The sequence below is a fragment of the Ruditapes philippinarum genome, unplaced genomic scaffold (genome assembly GCF_026571515.1).
Source record: "Ruditapes philippinarum isolate M1 unplaced genomic scaffold, ASM2657151v2 ctg2057_1_1_1_1, whole genome shotgun sequence".
Lineage (NCBI taxonomy): Eukaryota > Metazoa > Mollusca > Bivalvia > Venerida > Veneridae > Ruditapes > Ruditapes philippinarum.
The window spans coordinates 28,641-53,848 of NW_026858825.1; the positions used below are offsets into that span (position 1 = coordinate 28,641).

The 25,208-nt window shown below is 31.0% G+C and overlaps 1 protein-coding gene across 1 annotated transcript; it reads right to left on the reverse strand.

The window, feature by feature from the left end:
* Positions 1 to 603: 603 nt before the first annotated feature.
* LOC132754418 (corepressor interacting with RBPJ 1-like) lies at positions 604 to 16,777 on the reverse strand. The gene is made up of 10 exons (XM_060745045.1): positions 16,606 to 16,777; positions 13,836 to 13,930; positions 12,981 to 13,065; positions 12,192 to 12,256; positions 11,599 to 11,750; positions 9,101 to 9,204; positions 8,605 to 8,690; positions 7,217 to 7,338; positions 5,248 to 5,325; positions 604 to 1,561 (listed from the first exon to the last, which is right to left on the reverse strand). Exons 1-10 carry the CDS (start codon positions 16,675 to 16,677, stop codon positions 744 to 746), a joined length of 1,677 nt encoding a protein of 558 aa, XP_060601028.1. The 5' UTR covers positions 16,678 to 16,777; the 3' UTR covers positions 604 to 743.
* Positions 16,778 to 25,208: the final 8,431 nt, after the last annotated feature.

Here is a 25,208-nt window from a genome sequence, read left to right on the forward strand (position 1 = left end):
TTTCACTGCCTGAAATATTGAAAAATATACGTCAACCTTGGTAAATGAGTTTTATTTACTGGTTGCCATTACCAAGGGTGTTGCTACTAAGTTACTTGTACCTCTTTGTCAAATACTTTATATGAACCAGTCAGGGATATAACCCCACAAATGAAATAGACATCCCGACAGCTTGCCTGAATCGTATATTTCAAAAAATGTATTAACAGTGAACCTTTAAATGTAAGATGGAAAATAAGACAACAAAAAATTTTTCCCTCTAAATTCTACCTGGTTTAGACTATTGTACGATCACTTTCTGAATATTTTGACAAACTGTCTTATATGTAGTTTATGTGGACGCTAGGCTTTCACTTACCTTGTACACTTGTAACTGAAGGCATGCTGCTCTAAGTAAGAATATTAAAATGTACGACTATTTAGGAGTTAGGGTTCATTACCTACAAATAAACTTTTCTGACCTATACTTTCTACTAAGATGGGTGTTAAATTTTTTTACCAGTAAACAAACTGGTTCTTAGAATCTGTAGCAGTGAATACCTTTTATATAAGCTATGAGAAAGAAGTAGTAGATGAGTAATGTAGATGATAATAAAGAATACATGTAATTAAATAATGACTTTAATGACAATATATCAGTGTCAAACAAATTTTATTATTTAAAAAACTATTTACACATATTTTTTTTTAAAGAGATAATTCATTCTATTTGGAACATTTTTTTATTCTTTTAACTGTAATTATCAATCTGAACTGTAGTTTCCAGATTCAGAACTGCTACGATTTCTTCTCCTTTCTGAGGAGTGTCGACGTCTGTCCTTTTTGTATTTTTCAGATTTTCCTTGTGACCGGTTCTTCTCAAATTCCTTGTCATTACGCTGATTATTTTCTTTCTTTACTACCCTCTGTTTAGGTGAGTCTGACCTTTTATTATGGCGTTTAGACTTTCTTTCAACAGAACTGTCACTTTCAGAAGATTGAGAGGAACTCTCATTTCTCCTTGACCTAGATTTAACTTCTTTTTGGTTTTCTCTATCATATTGATTTATTCTTCTTCCATCTGATGAATCTGATCTGTCTCTATATCTATGCTTATCTTCATCTTTTTTTCTACCATCTCTGTTTCTCCTTTCTCTAGATCTACTTCTTTCTCTAGATCCATTTTGCCTTCTTTCATCCAACTCTGCTTTTTCTCTTTTAATTTTTCTATTTCTACTATCATATTCTGACCTTTCTCTTTTTATATGTCTGTTACTTTCTGGACTTTCCCCTCTTCTATACCTATTTCTATCAGGACTTTCCCCCCTTCTATGTCTATTTCTATCAGGACTTTCCCCCCTTCTATTTCTATCAGGACTTTCCCCCCTTCTGTCTCTCTGTCTGCCATTAAAATGATCTCTACTTTGCTGCTTTTCCATATAATAGTCTCTTTCTCTACTGTCAGCTCGTTGCTTTTGTCTACCACTATTTCTATGCAGGTGTTCTGGTGAAGGTAAATTTCTCATAGTGGATGTATGATTTCCATTATTGCTGTGCTTTTTCTTTCTGGTCCTTTCATCATCTAAAATGACATAGTACATATGGTTATTAAATTTGTTGAAATTTCATTAAGATGGCCAAATAATTTAATTTTCTTCCACATAAGAAGTACAGATCTAATCAAATACCTTTATGAGTTCAACTCAATTGGTGAAGAATAAAAATAGGATTGTCATGATATGCCACAATTGTACCATGATTTACTGCGATATTCTAGTACCATAATGCAATTCAGACCACAATACATGTATATACCTTCAAGAACAAAAGATATGGCTGCATTTTATGTCTAACTTCAAACATTTAAATTTCATTTTGCTGAAGGGCAGAAATCTAAATACAAGAAATGGAAAATGGATACAATTATTAGTAGATTAATTTAATATCTGCAAGCCAATACTGTTTGGTTGTATATTGCTACAACTAGTTATAAAGTTTTTTGACAGGTTATATGGTCCTATATAAATGGTTCTTTGCATATATAACCCAAATCACAGTCACATCTTTATAATGAATTGGTTATACAGCAAACCTCTTTTGAGAAAAAAAAGTCCTTCATAAATGGACAGCAGCCGTGTATATGGTTTATAAAAAGTCATGATTATCCAATGAAACAGTGTTACAAATAAAATCAATATGCACTATTTGAAATATCAGGTTATCATGACCCCTGTAGGATAAAGCAAAATCAACAGTTCAACATATTTCTTGTCTTCCTTTATTCAGCTAAGTGGATTAAAGGGAGACACAGGCAAAATTTTAATTTCTTAGTTTTGAATTTTTCATTCATTATTCTGTAAATGTCTTCAAAATGAATACACTAAACAGTCAAAGGAACAAATCTTTTCTCCATATAAAGAATAAAATGGTGTTTTCCTAACTTGACCCGCATGGGTCAGGTTAGAGTGCTAAGAATTCACAAAAGTTGTCACTGTTTACTCTGGAAACATTAAAAAGCATGTCAAATCCATTACTTAGACTTGTTTCAATCATACAATATCCACAATACTTGTTATTGTAACTTCCAGGGTTTGTTCAAATCACAGGACTTGTTTTTAAACTATTCGGTGATTCTGTTGGCGTCTAAATTTCGTTCAACATATATAGATATATTTAAGCTGCAAACCCAAAATATATAGAATTTATACAGAAATTCATGCTGGGACTTAAAGAAATGTCATTTTAGGGTGAGTACAGAAGATCATTTTTATATTTTTGTCATTATTTTGCCTGAGTATCCCTTTAAAACAATTATAATAACCCTTAGATTAAGTGTAGTTTTGAAGTGCCATAAACATAATTTAGGTCGCATTGCAAACTTCAATTCTGCTTATAAATGGAATACACTTCATACATGCATCATTTCAAGAAAATGCATAACTTAACTGAATTTTCAAGCTGTGTATCTGCTTGATATGTCTATAATTTCCATTCCTTAAACTCAAAGAAATAACTCAGCTAAAGAGGTATAAGCATTTTTGTTTTCCAAGTGTAAGTTTAGTTTGAAACAATTTACAATTTAACTAAAATTGGTTATTTTCCTGTTAGATAATAACATAGTGGTCAGTGACCATTAACCAGAATGTTTTTCCAAACAGATTTCACAATCAATATAAAAGCTATATTCACAGTACAGCTAGGTTCTTTTCACAACATCTGAAGAGCTAGCTTTTCTTTTTTTATTTCCCTTTATGCTGACACTTGTGTTTACAGTCTGTACATGGGGGTATCAATATTGCCAAAATTCACCTTACTACAGTACCAGGTGTCCAGACAGGTATGTGTGACATAAATTTAATTTAGGTAATAACTTGTGTTTTAAATTATTATCCTTCAATTTTAACATAAAACACAATATTCTAACAGTATGTGCAGCATATGCATACTCAAATTTTGAGTGTTCTTTTGTTTACTCTGCAAATGATTATAGCTAGAGAAAGAGGTCAGTGCATTTGTTACATCAGAATTTTCAACAGCAATGTTCTTGTAATACACAAAAGTATTAACATTTAAGAAATTCCAGATTTGGTGTTCCCCAACCAGTACATTTCTATTAAAAAATATGTTAAACTGAAATATTTCTATTTTCCAGCATGTTACAAATGATATTTCTCTAGTAAGTACAGTACGCTCACCGCAGGTTTTGCTTTTTCCGCGATACCACCGTGGACGATTTTTTTTTATCGCGGACAAACGCGGGGGTTCGTCCGCGATGAGAAGCCTAATTTCCCCGCGATCCCCGGTGTTCAGTTGTTTCCACCGCGGACAAAATTCTGACGATCGTTCTTCATTTATCGATAAAATCAGTCACCCGTTTCCCGCGGGGGAACGCCATGGTCAGTTGGTCAGTATAAATTAACCTCCAAAAATAATAGACGTTTTATTATTTTTAACGTCATCTTTTTTACACAATGACTTGAAAAATTGACCACAATTGTCTCCTTAAATGTTATTATATGTTAAATTATTTGAACGGAATTTGAAATAAAAACAATTACAGCTGTACCTGTTTTTGTTGTTGTTTTTGATATTTTTGTTATAAACGTCCACAAAACTATTCATCCACATACCAATATTTTTACAACTGAAATCGTCATTTATAACTGTCATCTTTACTTGTTCATTCCTTGTGGTTCTATAAGTATTATTGCTGTTAAACTATATGGGAGCCATAAATATGATACTTAGTAAAAAAAGGACATTTGTGCTGATTACTCAATGATGACTGACGCTACAGTACATGTCCTGTAAGAGGTCGATGAGTGTGAATACAAGTTTAACAAAATTCTGCAAAAAATATCTATAAAAAAATAAAAAAGAACAAGCAAACAAACTACTAAAACAAAAATGAAAATAAACTTCAACAGTTGATACAAACTTCAAAACATATACATTACGCTCACACCTGTAATTAGATAAATCAAGAATATCATTTAATGTATATTTTGGTGAAATAAACGCTTTCTTTTAATGTTCCAAATAAAATATAAGACTTTATGATCAACATGCAAATAAAAAGAAACAGTAAAACGCATCTAACAATTGAAAGAGACGTCCTGGAATATTGCCTGAATAAAATTGTTGAGGGTCACGTTTTCAAAGTTTTTAAATAAGAAACAAAAGCTGGCATATAAATTGTTGTAGTATCTTTTTCATAAATGTCATATGCCGAATTTTTCATTATTTGACTTCAAGTTTCTCACTACCATGAAGTTGCGACGACAATGATTTATCTTGATGTCGAAGACATATTATACATTACCCAACACGAACAAGAAAAACACTGCATTTGTACATGTACTTTTATTACAACAAAAAAGAAAGAAAACAAACACATTTTACATATAGTTACATATATATGTACAGTACATGTTACAGTACATGTACGTACTTACATGTATACTGATGTTTAAATACAGTAATTAATTTTTAAAATTTAAGGTTTCCACCGTGTTGACCGGTGTTTGACCGCCGCGTTCCTCCGCAATTTACCACTGCGTTCCGCGGGGGAAACGGTTTCAGCCGCCGATTAATGTCCGCGGTGGTGAAAATTTTCTGTCCGCGGGGTCACGCGGACAATATCTGAGCAAATTTTCGTCCGCGGTAAACCTCATCCGCGGTGTCACGCGGGTTTTGAAAAAGCCGCGCTGAGCGTACTGTAGTTTGTCTAATATTTACACAATACTTAATGATAAATTAACTAATAACCTGTATCTGAATCACTTGAACCTGAGGACTGTTTTGTAACTTTCTTTGATTTCTTCCTGTGTCCATCTTCTGACTCTTCTATAAGATAAAACATTCATTAAAGTTATCCAATTATGAAAGTTAATTTAGTAGCAAAATAACATAATGTATGGAGCATTAAAAATACACCTGATTTATTTCATGCTTTCCAGTGTTTTACTGTAATCTATCAGATGATTATGTTCTGATTGACCACTAGTACAATTTATAAAATATAATTTTTTACTGTAGCCAGAATATATCTAAATGCGGATGAAAAGAATGTCATAAGTAAATGGAATAACAGGCAAAAAAAAAAAAATGCTGTCATACATAAATTTTGCTCTTTAGGAAAAGAATGTTGATGTTATCATACATCATGTTAAAAATGCAACAAAATTAGAGAAATTTAACAGAACTATATTTCAAAGTTGATGATGTGACCTCATGATGTGATGACATCATAAAGGAGAATGCAAGACGTTACGCTGCAAAATAAGTCAAATATACTTAAAATTACTTAAAAAGCATGATATAAAAAGAAAATTTATTTGTTTTACATATGAGATTGAAATACCGTATAAGTACTTATTTCTGCAGGCTTAATATTCTGCGATTTTTGTTAAAATAAAGGGTTTTAAATTTCTGCATATCTTACTTCTGCGATGTCATCATTCTCGCATTGATGTTTTTTATTTCTGCGTTTAAATTAATATATTTTTACAAAATAAACCAACACAATCAGACAACATTTCAAGATTTGTTGATTTAACATATACAATACTTCCAGTTATTGGTATATATATGTTACTAAACGTGCAATGACAAAATTTTATTACTGTACGTGTAAGTAATATAAAGAGTGAATAATAAACAATGGCAAAATTGCACATAGACACAAGATATTGTACAAATACAAAAGGGTATGTTTATTGCACAACTAGCTAAGTGTGAGCGAAAATCATACAAACTTAATAATTATTTAAACAAAGCGAACAAGCAAAGAAACATTTATTTCTAACGGTACATGGTAATGTACTTATATAATACCGGTAGTTGACATATTCCGACATAAACATACGGAAAGGCTTAATTTTCTGCGTTTTTTAAATCTGCAGTGTCGTTATGAACCGCAGAAATAAAGTTCCCGCAGAAAATAGTACTTATACGGTATATTTCATTCGTGAACACAAGCTATTCTATTTTCACTTGTGGCTATGCCACTCGTGAAAATATTGCATCTGGTGTTCACTCAGTGAAATATATTTCAATCTTACATGCAAAACAAACAAATATCCTCTATGTAACCAAAAGTGATTAGCCTTTGCCACAAGTAGAGTCAGACCAACATTGCGCATCTGCGCAGCCTGACCAGGTTCTATCCTGTTGGCTGACCAACTTCCAGGTTTTGATCTTGATATTGTTAAATTACTAATGGATGGAATATGGAAGGTGAACAAGTTCAATTAAGACAATACGCAGGTTAAGGACTAACAAAAGCTGATGGTAGGACAGTGTACCAGACCATTCTCAGTGCTTGATTGTAAAACAAGAGCCTGGATAATGTAGGCCTGTCAACATTATAACGGGGCCATAATTTTTATCAGAATCCACATCTTTTTTTGAAAGTGACCTCCTTAGTCCTATCATGCTCTTAAACAAGTGTTCTCCCTATTCTTTGAATACTCAAGCTAAAACTTACTTTTAAGTATTATATTAATGTGGCTAAGTGATAAGTCAATATAGGATAAAGCTTTAGCCCACCATTATCTTAAACTACCCGTTGTAATATTATTCATTTATCATCATTGAATGGATCTTCCTATCCTGTTTTAAATAATACTTGTATCTAAAAACTTAATTGTTTTATTATTTATAATTTGCCTTCAGATTTAAGCACACAGCACAATTTGGTCACAACCAGAACACTTATAATCATTTACAAACTAACCTGAGCTGTCCTCCTCCTTCCTTTTCTTCCCTGATTTGTGTTTATGTTCTTTCTTTCTCTTCTTTTTTTTCTTTTTCTCAACTTTACCACTAGATTGCCCTTGTTGAAGTCTGTTTAGTTTCCTACAACACATTATCACAGCATATTCAAACCAGTATTTTACACATACATTATAACAAAGTTTCTGAAATAATACAAAACACACAAAATAATGCAATGTAACTGTAATCAAAACAAAGTTGTTTTTTTTAATTACCATGTCTTAAAGCCTTGCATTTAATTTTCATCCAAAAATAACTATAATGTTATATACTAAACTAAAGAGCTTAGTACTCCAATGATATTTTTCTCTTTCAAACAGTATATGGATTATAAACTGGAAATTTTATCAATCATATGAGACAGTATTTCCTGTTTGCTTCATGATATCTACACCAGAAATATACACTTTATTCTAAGAAATAATGACATTTTCTAAGGAAAGGGTGACAACTGAAATTCACAAACACTTTGAGGTTTGTATTTTAAAGGTAAGTGTTCATGACTGGCAGCAAAGTTCTGTTACGTTACAGAAACAATTTATATTCTAATTTAGCCTCACTCTAACAGAGAGTTTCACCCCTTTATTGTAATAAAATTATGATCTGGAAAACAGAATAATGCAGGTGTTATAACAAACATCTTACACTCTTGCTTGGTAATGCAACTAATCAATATTAAACAATTAGTCCACATAGTCCACATGCCAGAATGAAGTAAAATATTCACATACTATATTTATTGGCCCTCGCAGGCTTAATAAGTTAACATGCATCTAACAACATATCATGAAATTGAATAAATGTCCTAAAATCATGTATCAGATTTGTTTGTGGGCTGTGATCTTGTGAGCAAATTGACAAAAGCTAAACCTTTTTTGTAACAGTTATACAAGAAAAAATTTGCCGGTTTTTCTTTTTAAATGTCTACTCATCTAACAACACATGTTCCATTCTGTATAAATAATCTATGAAAAACATGTATTGCAAAAAAAACTATTTAAAGAGGTCATGCTCTGGGATGCAATACACCCCATGTTTCATTATTTAACACTGCAACAATAAAGACTATGGCAATTTGACTTTGTGTACAAAATAACATGCAATTTCAAGTTTTGAAATTACACATTTAAAATAGGAGTATTTAAAACATTTGTTAAGTGCATACATATAAATCACTAAATAACTACTGGTAGCTCTGCCCCAAAATTCACCGGAGTCAATTTTATTTGTCGGTGATGAATTATTAAAAATAGATATGACCCACTCAAATACTACTACACACAACTTTAATCCATAGGGAATTGCCCACAACATGACAGCAAGGGTAAGTTATATTGGTATTCTTACTTGAGCAATTTCTTCTTTTGTTTAGCAGACAGAGACTTTAGAAACTTCACTTCTGGATCCTCCTCATCCTCACTTGGTAACATTTGCTGAAATAAATATTAAACAGCTTTTATTTAATTTGAATTTTAAGGGAAAAGTGCTTTAGAATACCAAACCTATGTCACTAATATACTAATAGTTCCTTTAACCTTTTTAACAGTATTGTTGAAAATCTGATCTAATATAATACAGAAATGAACAATGAGCCTAAAGGTAGATTTTCTCATGCAAACAGAAATTGTACTATCAATTTCTCCACAAAGAGGTTGCAAACATTTATACTTATAAAACTCATTTAGGTTGTCTGGACACTAAAATAAAGAAATAAAGCTGATAGGAAACCCATTTCACTAATAAAATGCAGCTTTAATTAGCAATATATTCTGAATGATATAGTGCTAAGCTGAACATGCTGAATATTCAATATGAGTTATAACTAGAATTTAGTGTCTAATACCTCATTATCTGCCATTGGATCAGACATTTTTCCCAACAATGATTGCTTAAGTGTAAAACCATCCTCTCTCATGGAATCTAATAAAGATGAGGCACTTGTTTTTGCTGAAATATAAATTATTGGCAGACGTTAAAGATGTGCTGTAATAGAGATATAACTCCCGAGTTTCTGAAATTGTATAGTAAAGAAAAGCACATTAATTCCATTATAATAAAGATTAATTTTGTTTGGCTTTACGGTGCACCAACACAATTTAGGTCATATGGCACCGAAACAGGAAAGATGATTTCAGCTAACTTAGGGTGTCACAAACTTAAAGAAACACCAGCACCTGCTGAAACAGGGTTGCATAAACTTCATTAACTTGAACTTATTAAGTCACCTCTTATGATCATGCAGGGTTAAACAGTGGCTGTATTTCAGATGCCTCAACAATAAAAGGCAATTCCTCAGCCACAACAGAGAATAAAGACTACTAGATGGATATGTAAAAGAGATCATACAGCAAACAAAGGACATGTTACTGAATGTTTGAAATATATCTTTTAGGTTCATATAACTTCGAGATATTTACTTATCATTTATAATAAAGTTAATGATGAGATTCACCTATTTATGTATTAAGTAAATAACTTAGGCAATGGAATAAAAATTTAGCAAATTTTAACAAATGTTAACTTAAATTGTACTTTTACATCTACTCCTAACTTTGCTGCTCCTGTCAAAACATTTTATATTAAGATCATGTTACTCAATTTTGTTATGGTTTTATATCCTAAATATAATGCTCAAATGAAGATTTATCAATATTGTAAAGCATTATTAAAAAAGCATTATTTGTAAAAATATAACCGAATTTAACATTTCATGTAAATAAAGTTAGGTAATGAGAAATTTATTTTCTATAAAGTTTAAGTCAAATTTTTTTTATAACAAATGAATGCATTTAGTTTAATGATTACATATAATGAGGACAAATATTTGCAGTACATATTTTACAAATTCTTCGATGTTTAAAAATTGTTTTAGAAGCATATTTATAATATTTATATATAAAATTTCACTTAACCCATTACTTCATATACACGCCTTTTAACGCCTTTTTCACCCCCCCCCCCTTTTTTGTTGTCTCAAATGGTGAAAAAATGCCTTATTTAGGCCCCCAACACTTGTTTTTGTTTGAGAAATGTTGTTTAAAAAAGTGACCACTTTTTCGGCGCGGCCCCCCAACCAAAAGATACATCAGGGGGTTGCCAGAAGGGGGGCGGAGTCCCCCTCATCGCCAAGAAAATTTTGGACTTGAGAGAGGCTATAAATGACCTCAGATTGATCATAAGGTAACGTGTAACCAACGCTGAAAAGCATTTGACTCTATCTCAATCCATTGAGAAGTTGCAGCACTTTGAAATCAATTATGATGGAAAAAATCAACGCAAAATAGTGATTTTTGGCAATTTTGAGATGTCCCCTCGTTGCCATGGTAACAGAAAATTTAAGCCTGAGCATGTTGTTGCAAGGGCATTGGTCCAGTCAACATTTGTGCCAAGTTTGATTAGTGTTGAAGCAGTTTTTATAGTATTATACCAATTTGAACTTGTAACGAGAGACTTTTCAATGAAAACAGCCATTTTTCACAAAATGCTCATGAAGTAATGGGTTAATGAAAAAAATAAAAAAATCTACAAAACAACAATTTTTCTTCAAATTTATATGACAGGCCATGTTTAAACATGGAAAAAATGCGATTTAGGGTAATTTCAAGTATTTTCATCATTTTCTGTTAACCCATTACTTCATATACACCCCTTTTAACGCCTTTTTCACCCCCCCCCCTTTTTTGTTGTCTCAAATGGTGAAAAAATGCCTTATTTAGGCCCCCAACACTTGTTTTTGTTTGAGAAATGTTGTTAAAAAAAGTGACCCCTTCGGCGTTTGGGGGGTTTGAAGGGGGGCGGAGTCCCCCTCATCGCCAAGAAAATTTTGGACTTGTGAGAGGCTATAAATGACCTCAGATTGATCATAAGGTAACGTGTAACCAACGCTGAAAAGCATTTGACTCTATCTCAATCCATTGAGAAGTTGCAGCACTTTGAAATCAATTATGATGGAAAAAATCAACGCAAAATAGTGATTTTTGACAATTTTGAGATGTCCCCTCGTTGCCATGGTAACAGAAAATTTAAGCCTGAGCATGTTGTTGCAAGGGCATTGGTCCAGTCAACATTTGTGCCAAGTTTGATTAGTGTTGAAGCAGTTTTTATAGTATTATACCAATTTGAACTTGTAACGAGAGACTTTTCAATGAAAACAGCCATTTTTCACAAAATGCTCATGAAATAATGGGTTAAGTGTGGTTACAACCTAAATTACAACATTCAAGATCTTTAATTGATGAAAATCAGAAACTGACATAAACACTGAATTAAGTAAGTATATTATTTATAGTGTATCACACAGTTATAGTACCATATTTCATTTAACAGACAAAATTTACTAACGTTGTTCAGGCTCTGCAGCAAGATCTTTTCCAAATAATGGACATATTCTGTCTGTGTTAACATGGCCCCACTGGCGACATTTAATACATCTGACATTGCGTACTTCTATACCAAATGGCTGGTCACGAATTGTTTCATCATTCTTGGCATATCTTTAAATAGAATTTATAAATAGAATTAATATACCAATTACTTTGTATATGAATAAATAGAGATCAAGTTCTTTAGATACAAGTATAAAATGCTTATTTATATCATAATTTATATCACAATCGGTTCACAAAAAAAATGTTGATGTTTGGTGTCTTTTTTCATGCATTCCAGTCAAACTTATGAAAAAATGAAAAACACTCTTATATGTATGTGCTTGAAAAGTTTCATGTCAGTACTTACAAGTTAAAATGCATTACATGAAAGTTTCAAATCAATATTTACTCATCCTACCCCCTAAAAACCCAAGATGAGTCTGTATTCTAGTGCCTTAAATGGACAGATAACTTGTCATTGAGCCTAGAAATGATGACAGAAACCAAAAGACAAGAAAAACAACAAAACTCTAGATTTTAAACAAAAGTAAATTTTTGTTAGCTTACTGTTCTCTTGGAGCATTGAATTTTCTCTGCCATTCAAACTTGTATTCTGGTTCGCCTTCTTCTTTCTGAAAAGGAATATTTCAGGCATGAATTTTAATAAATTAGTTCATGAATTATTGTTCAGAACTATTTCTATTGTCACCTCTTACTGCATCTTAAAAGTTATGCACATCAAATCAAATTTATTAGTGAAAACTACAGAGAATCATTTAGTGATGATCCATTTATTTGTTAAATGTTTTGGAAGTTAGAGTCTATGAGAAACATTTTGTTGAAACATGTATCTAATAAAACTAGAATTATCATTCTTATCTATGTAGCTTCAAAAGACAGGTTTAAATTTTAATCGAACAGAACCTGATTGATTAATTACAGTTTTTTGTTTGATTGTAAAACATACTAACCAATTTAGCATGTCTTCAACAGGTGGCATTATTTTCTGACTCAAAAATTACACAATGAGCCTAAACATGAATTTTCCTACATTTAGTATAGGATTTTGTTCTGTTAAGTCAGCATTTATTAAATAAAACATGTCTGGCACAACCTAGTCGTAAGACAGATTAAATGGAATTAATACTGACATGTCTGATTTCATTGATGAGGATGTTTTTGTAAAATACTTTATGGTAATGGATGATTTGATTGCTTGGCTTAAAAAAGCTTTATTGGAAAATCAAAAGCTGCTAGAAGGCAAAACATAGTCACTGTTGATCAGATCTATATATAAACATAAATCGATCTAAACTTCAGTCAGTTATGCAGTATAAATATTGAAGTATTAATTACCTCTTTTTCTGCTTTCTTCAAACCAGGTGGGGCATCATACATAAAACTTAATCCAAGTTTAGCTTTCTCATCTCCCAGTAAAGCCCTGTATAAACATACAATAACATTCTTAGTTTAAACATTATTTATCTAAGCTGGATTATGAAGAGAGCTTTCAGCATACTTGAATCACCACTGATGCCTGAAACTAACCATTGCATGTGTCATACATGTATATGAAGAAACATGGCTGTGACCTAAGAAAAGCTTGAACCCATGAGTCCTTGGTTGAGTGGTAGATACCTTGAAGACGCAAAAGACATAATATATAAGATTCTTATCATTAGTAGTAAGAAATGTAATTTGAAAAAATTGTCATAAATGTAGGAAAATGTAAACTCAGTTGTCTCCTGTAATTAAATCACTATAATTGTACAATATTTAAATAGTAAAAGTAGCAAATGATGGTTCAGCTCTATTGCCAATGACTACTTTTTCCAAACTTGTAACAAATTTACCATTGTTATCATGTTAAACACCATGCTGATATAGTGATAAGAATTTTCCAATCTTCTTAGGTTACAACAATTATTTTGATTGATTTTTTTTGGGACATTATCATAGTACCGTAGGTCATTTTTGGGAAGACATATGAAATATCACAACTTTTATTTTGTCAGCTAGTCATTGCATGAAAAAAATCATTAAAGCTAAATCTTTCATAATTTTTCTAATTCTATCAGATATTTAAATGACAATTTTTCATTTTCACAAAGCTTTTGTAACCGGAAATCAAAAAACTTCTTATTTGCTAATTTTGAAGAATATTACAGAATCAATTTTAACTTTTGGAAAGTAAAACAAATTTAGTCATACCTGTTTTCATACATATCTTGTTCCTTTCTATACTGAGCAACCATATCTTCTTCTTTCTTTTTCTCAAATTCTGTTTTTTGCTGTGCCATCCATACCTAGAAACAATTATATGATTATGATACAAAATATCAATGAAAGGAAGTCGTAATATAATGTAAAAATAATATACATGTTTACCAATATGGAGTCTGCTTTCAAATGAAATCTCACGGGACTTCAAGTTTTGGGAATTCTAGCATCTATTTTTAGTAATGGACCATACACTATTTTTAGTAAGTGTACGATTTTAAATAAAAACAAACAAATAATTCATGAATCATCACTCAAAACAATATAAATCCAACATGTTTTTGGTACAATGTCTGTTATTGAATAAATATACCGTTATTCATTTATATAATGGCAAAGCCATGTTTTCAATTAAAAATAGCATTTAGGTCACCAAATGTCATGCAAAGGTATCCAAACCTAAATTCTCGCTAGTCACATGATAATTAGGGCAGCAATGGTGGAGAATTTTATGTAATGTGAACCCACCAATAAACTTTGAGGCATTATTTCATCAATCTAACATTCTGTGTTCAAAAATATAGACTGAAGTGTCCCAAATATATCTATAAACCTGTATTAAAATAGCTTTTGTCCAGATCACGCAAATGTATTGAATTACAGCATGACATAAATATGTAACGGTTCTGGTTGACTTTTGACATGGGATTGGCTACAGCGAATAATCTAGCAGTACTATAAAACCTGTTCGCTGAAGTCTCTTTAGCTACATTTTTTCTGATGAATCTAAGACTTAGCGAGTTATTTACCTGTAGGATTTGCTTTAGATGTGATATTGTGTTTGTTCTGTAGTAGTTTGCCTCTTAAATGCGTATTTAAATTAAATTCCTTTTGTTTTTACTTACGCTACTCTTAATTATTGTTGTTTCGTGGGCGCAGCCATTTTGTCGTTTATGCCGAAGTTAATCTGGTACGGCTTTATTCATTGGTTATATCTTTCCATTTTTATCCAATGTTTAATTGTTTACTTGGTCACGTGATTTTTTGCACTTGTATTCACTATATAAACTCGTGCATTTCTTTAATTTGCTAGCTAGGTGTATCGGCCTACCGATACTCCTTCGAAGCCTTAGTGCTTCAATTTTAATTTGAGAATCTATTTCTCTTCATTTTATTTATGCTAATTGCAAAATAAATATTAGAAATCTAGTTATTTTTTAAATATCTTAGGGCAATTCTTTCTATAAACTTATAAATTTAACGTAAACTTAATTAGAAAACATAGGTTCTATATATTTATATATACATAATTGATTCATTCACACATTCAATTAAATTTATAGTTTGAATTTAAAAACTTGTTGTTGTTCGTTTGACTTGTATCATCACTTCCCCTTATTTCACGACTACCGTAGATCCGCGGCCATCTTTGTTTCTATGATAGTCTCGGACTAACTGGTTTCTGCGCATGCGTGACCGTTTTTTTTTTTTATAAATTAATGTTGATAAATGTTCTGTAGTGTGGGACATGTCAGTCTCTAACCACCAGAAACATTTTATTGACCTTTTCGAAAACCTAGCTAAACACCGTTTTCCGGTACGTTACCGTTTTAGCTCTGGGGAATTACACCAAATGAAGTACATAACACAGTTACGAGATATGTCTATTTTTCTATCATTATTTAACCGTTTAAGGTGAAAAAAATTGATGTTTTTGAAAATTATCAATATTCGTTTAATATCTATTGCAAATTATTCAAAAAAATAAATTGTTTATAATGAAAATCAATAAAATTCAAACCGACGTAGTGGAATCTTACATAATAAATAAGGTTATTTTCTGCGTAAACTTGTGTATTTACTTTATTTTTTGTATGGAATTATTCATACAATGATATTTAATAATTTTCTTATAAAGAAATAAGTGTTTTATTTCAGTTTAATTTAAAAAAGGCCGAAAACTTTGAGTTCGCTATTACACTCCATTAGGTGAATTCCCCAGAGCTATGTACAGAAAGTACCGGAAAACGGCGTTTAGCTAGGTTTTCGAATTCGTGAATTTTAAAAAAAGTATTATTCAATTTTCAATGTTTAGGTAGCACATAATTTCATATAAGAAAATCTACTGTTAAATATATGTTGAAACAATAATTTTTAATTAAATGTTCACTTTGGACCAAGTAGTCACCAAAACCAAATATTCAAACTTAGATGTGGCCGTATTGTACTTTTTTTGCAAAGAAATATGGGATTACGTCACATCCGCGGATGGCGGGAAGTGAAACAAAATGGCCGCCTTCCATTGATAAATATAAACAAAAATGTCATTGACACTTGTTGAGGATTATTCGTATGAAATATTTGTGAGGATAAAGAGGAAATAAATTTTTTTAAGTAAGTGAGGTATATTTTCTACTTGTTCACCTTTTATTGTTTGTTACGCCGGAGAATCCTTAGCGTCGCGAATTTACGGTAGTCGAGGATATATTATTCCCAATCCCACTATACGGCCAAAATTATTTAGAAAATATTCTATGTGATAAATCATCACGTACGAAATATACAAAGTAGAGCCTGGTACAGTTCCATTAAACTTCAATATTATACATGTAATTCAGTTTTATTTCCATGTTTTAAAAATGCATTGGTGAATTAGTAATGATTAGTAGGATTGTAAAAGTGCGAGCACTGGGACCTATCCGAACTTTGTTACAGTTCAGTTATTCTACAGAATAAATAGAAACTCAATTAAGCAACTTACCCGTTTGATATTTTCTTTACTTGACGGATGGAAAAACTTCTTGGTCATGTAATTATTAAAACCCTTCCCCATTTTGACGGTTTAATTTGTCTTTTACAAACAATTTAAAGAAAATCAAAAATAAAAATCGTTTATTAAACGACGCACACTTGAACTTGCGACGTTTATTTTAGGTTGAACTACTCTAAATACGGGATGGTATACTTTGCAGACGACTTTGCAGACAAGTTAAACATAGAGGGATTTTGCAGACAAGTTAAATAAAGAAGGATTTTAGACTTTGCAGACAATATAGATTATATAGGGGATGTTTAATCCCTTGTCAACTGGTCAAAAGGTGTGAATGGGCAATTACATTGAAGTAATGCCATTTAGAAAGTATAATTAATTTGCAAAACTTTATTTAATTTAAAAAAAATATAGTTTTAATTTGATGTTTTTATTTTATTTTATGCTTTCATAAAAAAAAATAAGAAAATAATTAAAAAAATAATAATTCATGAGACAGTATATAATGCTTATAACAAACAATTTTGCAGACAAGTTAGATATAGAACAAAATATGAAATTTGAGGTGACTATTAGAAAAATCTGTATTTTGCAGACACAATTAATGTTGAATTTTGCAGACAAGTTAGATATAGAACAAAATATAAAATGATAGGGGATTATAAGGTAAAATCTGTATTTTGCAGACAGAATTAAGGTTGAATTTTGCAGACAAGTTAAAATAAGAAGGATTTTGCAGACAAGTTAGATATAGAACAAAATATAAAATGATAGGGGATTATAAGGTAAAATCTGTATTTTGCAGACACAATTTATAATAATGTTGAATTTTGCAGACAAGTTAGATATAGAACAAATATAAAATGATAGAGGATTATAAGGTAAAATCTGTATTTTGCAGACAGAATTAAGGTTGAATTTTGCAGACAAGTTAAAATAAGAAGGATTTTGCAGACAAGTTAGATATAGAACAAAATATGAAGTGATAGGGGATTATAAGGTAAAATCTGTATTTTGCAGACAGAATTAATGTTGAATTTTGCAGACAAGTTAAAATAAGAAGGATTTTGCAGACAAGTTAGATATAGAACAAACATGAAATGATAGGGGATTATAAGGTAAAATCTGTATTTTGCAGACAGAATTAAGGTTGAATTTTGCAGACAAGTTAGATATAGAACAAAATATAAAATGATAGAGGATTATAAGATAAAATCTGTATTTTGCAGACAGAATTAATGTTGAATTTTGCAGACAAGTTAAAATAAATAGGATTTTGCAGACAAGTTAGATATAGAACAAAATATGAAATTTGAGGTGACTATTGGAAAAATCTGTATTTTGCAGACAGAATTAAGGTTGATTTTTGCAGACAAGTTAAAATAAGAAGGATTTTGCAGACAAGTTAGATATAGAACAAAATATGAAATGATAGGGGATTATAAGGTAAAATCTGTATTTTGCAGACAGAATTAATGTTGAATTTTGCTGACAAGTTAAAATAAGAAGGATTTTGCAGACAAGTTAAATAAAGAACAAAATATGAAATTTGAGGTGACTTTTAGAAAAATCTGTATTTTGCAGACAGAAAAAAAATGTTGAATTTATTATTAATCAATAAAATTATTTTCTTTACTTTAATTTTTTCAAAGCTTTTTTTTCAATCTTAACTTTATTTATTAGCAATAGTTTTTCACATAATTATTAAAAACATAAAAAAAATCTAATATAGTCTGAGATGTATAAGAACATAACATAAGTAATAAATGAATAATACTGGGTAATATTACTTCAAATATCATTGACATTCAAGTTTTTTTTAACCAAAATATCACATAGATAAACAAATTGAATATACAACATGTATTGACACTTTGAAATAACAATAAACACTGGTACAGATCATTTATTACTAATTGGTTCACACCTTTTAATCATTGAATGTCATTAACAATACACAGGACAAAAGGTCATACAAAGAACTGAAAAGGCTATAAATGGATAAAGAATATTAATAGTAGATATACAGAACCAACAATTAATTTAAAGTAAAGAAAATAATTATTGAATAATAATAAATTCAACATTAATTCTGTCTGCAAAATACAGATTTTTCTAATATTCCCCTATCATTTTATATTCTGTTTTATATCTAAATTGTCTGCAAATTCCTTCTTATTTTAACTTGTCTGCAAAATTCAACATTAATTCTGTCTGCGAAATACAGATTTTTCTAATATTCCCCCATCATTTTATATTTTGTTCTTAATCTAACTTGTCTGCAAAATCCTTCTTATTTTAACTTGTCTGCAACATTCAACATTATTTCTGTCTGCAAAATACTGATTTTTCTAATATTCCCCCATCATTTTATATTCTGTTTTATATCTAAATTGTCTGCAAATTCCTTCTTATTCTAACTTGTCTGCAACATTCAACATTAATTCTGTCTTGAAAATACAGGTTTTCCTAATATTCCCCTGTCATGTTATATTTTGTTCTTAATCTAACTTGTCTGCATAATCCTTCTTATTTTAACTTGTCTGCAAAATTCAACATTATTTCTGTCTGCCTGCGAAAAATTGATTTTTCAAATAATTCCCTTTCATTTTATATTCTGTTCTATATCTAACTTGTCTGCAAAATCCTTCTTATTTTAACTTGTCTGCAAAATTCAACATTAATTCTGTCTGCGAAATACAGATTTTTCTAATATTCCCCCATCATTTTATATTCTGTTCTATATCTAACTTGTCTGCACAATCCTTCTTATTTTAACTTGTCTGCAAAATCCTTCTTAGTTTAACTTGTCTGCAAAATTCAACCTCTATTCTGTCTATACTTTATGTATTAACTTAAAAAAAGTTATTTAATATTTTTTGTTTGTTATAATAATTATATTCTGTCTCATGCAATTACTTAGTGTTTTTTTTAAATTATATTCTTATATTTTTTTATAAAAGCACAAATTATTGTTAAAAAAAATCATCATTAAAACTATTTTTCAAATAATAAATAAAGTTTTGCAAATAATTATAGATCTTTCTAGATGGTATTAAATCAATATAATTGCCCATTCACACCTTTTGACAAGGGATTAAACACCCCCTATATAATCTATATTGTCTGCAAAATCTAAATTCCTTCTTTATTTAACTTGTCTGCAAAATCCCTCTATGTTTAACTTGTCTGCAAAGTCGTCTGCAAAGTATACCGTCCCTCTAAATACAAGTACAATTAATGTAAAAACCCTCGCGGGGATCGATGTAGACTTGACTTTAGATTAGTCACTCAAAAGAAAAATATGAGAAACAAGGGAATCCGGAACCAGTCCCTAGCTCTTATTGAAAAGCCCCTTGGTTCTTTTACATGCTCAGTGTATAGCACTGATGCATGCGAGGATTACCTGGTTTTCTTATCAGTACACCCCTGGTTAAGTGGGAAACACTGAAAGTGTCTCTGAAAAAAATCCCAAGGGTGTTACCCAGGATCGAGCCCGGGACCTCAGGAGTGACAGTCAGTGGTCTAACCAACTGAGCTATTGCGCCACCCAATCATATATCTTGATCATTATTTACATTATTTCTTGAAACTAGAAAATGTTAATAAAGAAATAGTGAAAAAGTAGTTTTAAAATTAACAATAGCAAAATGTTTCGATCTGTTCTTCTGTTGTGGGACTATATAAATAGTCACGGTTTTCAGAAGGGCTGTTGTGGACAACTCTTTGTAGCGGTACATTTGAAAAAAGAAAGCACTCAGAGTGAGTCATAAAATATTTTCAAAGTTACTAGTTTTTTTTAAATACAATATTACATTTTTCCTCGTTATTGCTAGTAAAGTAACCGTACCACCATAGATATAAGTTAAAGCATTAATTATGCATTTAGGAAAATATATTTTCGAATTTACATATAAAGCCATTAAATAGACCAGACAACAATCGAAATTGTAAAAAATATAAGTACCTCAGCATATATATATTTTAATAGAATTGTTTGTTGTTTTTTTGCTAAAACTAAGACACATCATGCAGAACAATTTTAGCTACAAGATCGATGTACAGCCTAATAAGAAATTCAAATAGATTAAATTTACCAATTAACTTAAATGTACAAAATGAACTTTTAATAAAACTGTTAAACCAATTTACTTTATGGTTCTGAAATTTGGGGATACACTAATCTTGACGTTATTGAACGCGCCCAGTTCAAAATTTTAAAACATGTCCTTAAACGCGCACAGTTCAAAATTTTAAAACATGTCCTTAAACGCTCGGTGGCCAGTTATTTCTCATACGGCGAAACGGGATGTATGCCATTGTCTGCAGATATCGGGGAAAGAATAGTTTCATATTGGGCGCGTCATACTGTCATAATAATTTATTGTCACACTTTGTATATATTTATATGGTAAGAAACGCATTAAATATCAATGATAATGATTTTGAACGTAATCACCCGTGGATTTATAATTTAAAATCAATACTGATAAAATGCGCGTTCAACAATGTTTGGAATGACCATAATTTTCCCGGAACCAAATGGTTAGAATTAACAGTAAGACAAAAGCTAAAAGATACTTTCTAAATGAATGGTATTCAAAGATAAATGAATCAAGCAATAGTTCTTTTTACAAAATTTTCAAAAAGTCTTTTGGAATTGAACCTCATCTCCCGTACTCCCAAAATGCAATTATTTTTAATTTTTATCAAATTCAGACAAGAATCAATAGATTACCAGTTGATATTGGAAATTGAACAAATGTACCTCTTGAGTTAGAACACACCTAATGGGAACTATAAGGAACTGTAAATTGACAAGATTCAAGATTCAAATGATTTTATTTGGTAACACAAACATGACGTTTCTTGCTACTCAAACACATATATACAATGCATAAAATGATACAATATAACTTGTTAACATGACACAACATATGACAGTTATATGCCTAATGAACACCTACTTGCAAAATTTAAACAAAATCTACCGTATGGTTTATGAGTTATGGACATTTAACTGAACTAAAACTTTGCTATTAGAAGGGCTCTTTTTCAGAAATGTGGAAACTCTGAATAATCTATAATATAGTCCTTAAGAAGATTGTTTTCCTATTGATCATTGTTTAGAAACAAATAAAAGCATTCAGGTAACAAATTACGCGAGCAAAATGATTGTTTCACACAAGATATGTATAAAAATTTAATCCTACCCTACCCATTTTAAACACTTATTTGACCATTTTCCTCTTTAAAAAAGCTTTGAAATTGAAAAATTGAATTAAAATTCATTATCACTATCATGTATTAAAGTCTTAATTGATGCAATTAAATTTACAGACAAATTTAAAGTCAATTATTGATTTATATAGGAGAGTTACAGAGCTAAAGTTGCTTTTCTACAGTTTGCCGATAAAGATCTTGTAACATCTTCAACCCACTACTTGTGTAATTGTTCAACATAGTCTTTGGACAGCTAACATTCGAACTTGTTCTATTTGTAAACATTTTTTGGAAGTTTGTCATTCCTTTTTATAAATCTGAAGGAGTTATTTTCTATTGCTGTAAAATTACTAATATGATTAGTCCAAGATAGGTATTTGCTTATTTTACACCTAAATATTTTAGTTCATGACGATGTAGTTTATAAAGAAATATGACAGGATATTTCTTACGGTTGATTCTTAGGATTTCGAATTTATCTGGGTTAAACTCCATGCTGTTGAAATCTTTTTGGAGGGTTAATAATTAGGCATTTCGGATTGACTTAATAATAAAGTATTCTATTTTAATTCATAACACATTTACCACTTCAAAGCAGTAACCAGCCACACCAAGAATAATCATAAAATGAGCACAGGTTTAATCTTAAAGACAAGAATGAGATCATTTTTGTCGAAATATTTTTTTCCGCTAACAATCACGTCACCATGTAGAAAAGCGTTTATGTTAGGACATCATATGATTGCACAAAAACGTGTTGTCCGCCGTTTGTCCCTCACAATTGTTTCAAATGAGAGCTCTTTTGAAAATCCATGATCTTAATTTAATGGAATTTACCTGTGATATAATTATTCTTTGGTTGATTTTCAAAACTTGATTTGCCGTACCCTAGAAGTCATTTGATTTTATGAGTGCTAACACTATAAGGCATTGAATGTCGTGAATTTTCTATATAACTTTATCTAATAATCCGAGACATTAGAAAGAAATGACATTTTCATTTGAATATGAATTTATTTTCAATTTATTTTTATTTACATTATAAGTATTAATCCATTTGAATTCGATTTTACTTAATAATTAATCCCAAATATGATCTAGTTATTTAACTTAATATTTTTTTTCATTAGCAAGTCTATTCAACCAAATAAAAATATATAAAATTTTACTATTTATAGCAAGAATTTCCCGTCTTTACAAACAAACATGACAAGAAATGCATGTAAAACATAGCAATAGGTAATAGGCATTCCAATGGGAACTAATTGTGCCCCCCTGATAACTGATTTATTTCTTTATTGCTATGAGAGGGATTTTATGTTAAGTCTTTCCCCTACTTCGCATCAGGAAATTATACATGCATTTAACAACACTTCCCGCTACCTAGATGATATTTTTAACATGAATAATCCTTATTTCGATCAATTGGTTTCTAAAATATATCCCAGTGAACTTAAATTGAATAAAACTAACTCTTCAGACGTTATTACATCTTTTTTAGATTTAAACATTTCTATCATTAACAATACTATAGTAACTAAAATCTACGATAAAAGAGATGATTTTGATTTTAATATTGTTAACTACCCACATTTAGATGGAGATGTACCTCATGCTACATCATATGGGGTGTATATTTCTCAATTAATTAGATTTGCTAGGGCGTGCAGTCGTGTTGATGATTTTAATGAACGCAATTTATTTATTACTAACAAACTTCTTAAACAAGGTTATCGCTATCATAAATTGCGTAAATATTTTACTAAGTTTTACCATCGTAATTCAGACTTAGTTTTAAAATTTAATTGTAATTTAAAAACTCTTTTACGACAAGGTATTAGCAGGCCTGACTTCTATGGAGATGTGGTTTACAAACTTCGTAGGATCATGGGTCATAGTAATTTTTCTGCCGTCTTCACTAAAATTATCAAACGGTTTATTAAAAGAGGTTATGACCCAATTATTTTAAGGCATACCGCATGCTTGGTGTTCAACCCTTTTACAGTTGGACGCTACGCTTTCCTCTTTTGATTACATCTGACGGACCAAGTGGGAGACTCTATGATGGACAGTTCTTAAAGCCCTTTGGGGACTGAATTGTCTTAATGTTCGTCTTCTGCCTTGCTTCGTCGGGCCCTTGTAGGTGATTTTCTTGTTGCTCTGCCTTCCTTTAAGGCATCGAGTACTTTGGTAATGGTCATTAGGCTGTAACTTTTTCTACATATTTACATAATTTTGTATGTGTTTTATTTATTTCGTCTAATGTAACCATGACCATTGTTAGAATTTCACTTGGCGGGGATTAATTTTATATACATTTTCGTGTCATTCAGGAACATATTGGGGCTAAGAGTGAGGTTTGGCGCGCCTAAAACCGGTTTAAACTCCCCAGTGGTTTAACTACCACTGACCGTTCCAAGGCGGTACCCCTTTGTGTTCCTTCACGTGTTTTTCTTGTCTGTATTGTTACTACTTGTTTTTGGATGTTTACATGTTTTGTGATGTCTGTCTTATTGGATTGTCGTTGACGGTAGGTATTTTCTCTCCCCCCCCCTTCCATTTTTAATCCCCCACCTTTTCACCCGTACAGCCCTTTTCCCTTTAATTCCCTTATAGTCCTGTTTTTGATTGTATTATTTCACATTATAATTACATGTCCCGCTCCTTTCGCCCTTGTGTCCACTCCAGGTACTTGTTTGGTGCCTTCTGGGTGTCCTGCTTGGGTGTGTCCGGGGGCGGCGTCCTGTGAACGTTGCCTTTGCCTTGTTGATCTTTATTCTTGTTATTTTACTAATTTGTTCTTTTTCACCTCAAATAAAAATATATAAAATTTTGCTATTTATAGCAAGAATTTCCCGTCTTTACAAACAAGCAGGACAAGAAATGCATGTAAAACATGTACACCCAAATTAATATCCCGTCCACCATAATTTACCGTTGCAGGCTCGGTTTGATGGAGTCTGTTCATGGACGGTACTGGAAAGTGCAAGTTGCCATCCATGCCCCTAGCACCGGCTTTTAAGCACCAAGCAGGATTCAACATTTAAACAAAACAAAAAATGGTAAAAATTTTGGAGTTAGAAACATCCGCAGATGTGTTCACACGGCGGTTATCATAGAACATTCAATGTGACACAGTTGCCATTGCATTAAAATGGTCGCCAAAATATATTTATTTCGCAATATCTACAGCATAGAGTTTCGATAGATTAATTAAAGCATAGGTTTTTCTTTCTCTTCAAATTTTGTCTTTACGATCAAAAATTGACCTCGTGTCAGAGTTCATTATTTTTAGGTAGACGACACCTGTTTCTATTTATGAAGCAAAAATCTTAAGTTTTTAACCTTAAAATCTTCTTTTAAAAATGAAC

Bases quoted from the DNA above. Each gene is read 5' to 3' on its own strand.
- LOC132754418 (XM_060745045.1), bottom strand. From the start codon at position 16,677: ATGGGGAAGGGTTTTAATAATTACATGACCAAGAAGTTTTTCCATCCG. The intron at 9,205-11,598 runs GTTAGTAAATTT...TTTATATTTCAG, and splicing joins TGCTGCAGAGCCTGAACAAC to CAAAAACAAGTGCCTCATCT. The intron at 5,326-7,216 runs GTTAGTTTGTAA...TTTATCTTATAG, and splicing joins GAAGGAGGAGGACAGCTCAG to AAGAGTCAGAAGATGGACAC.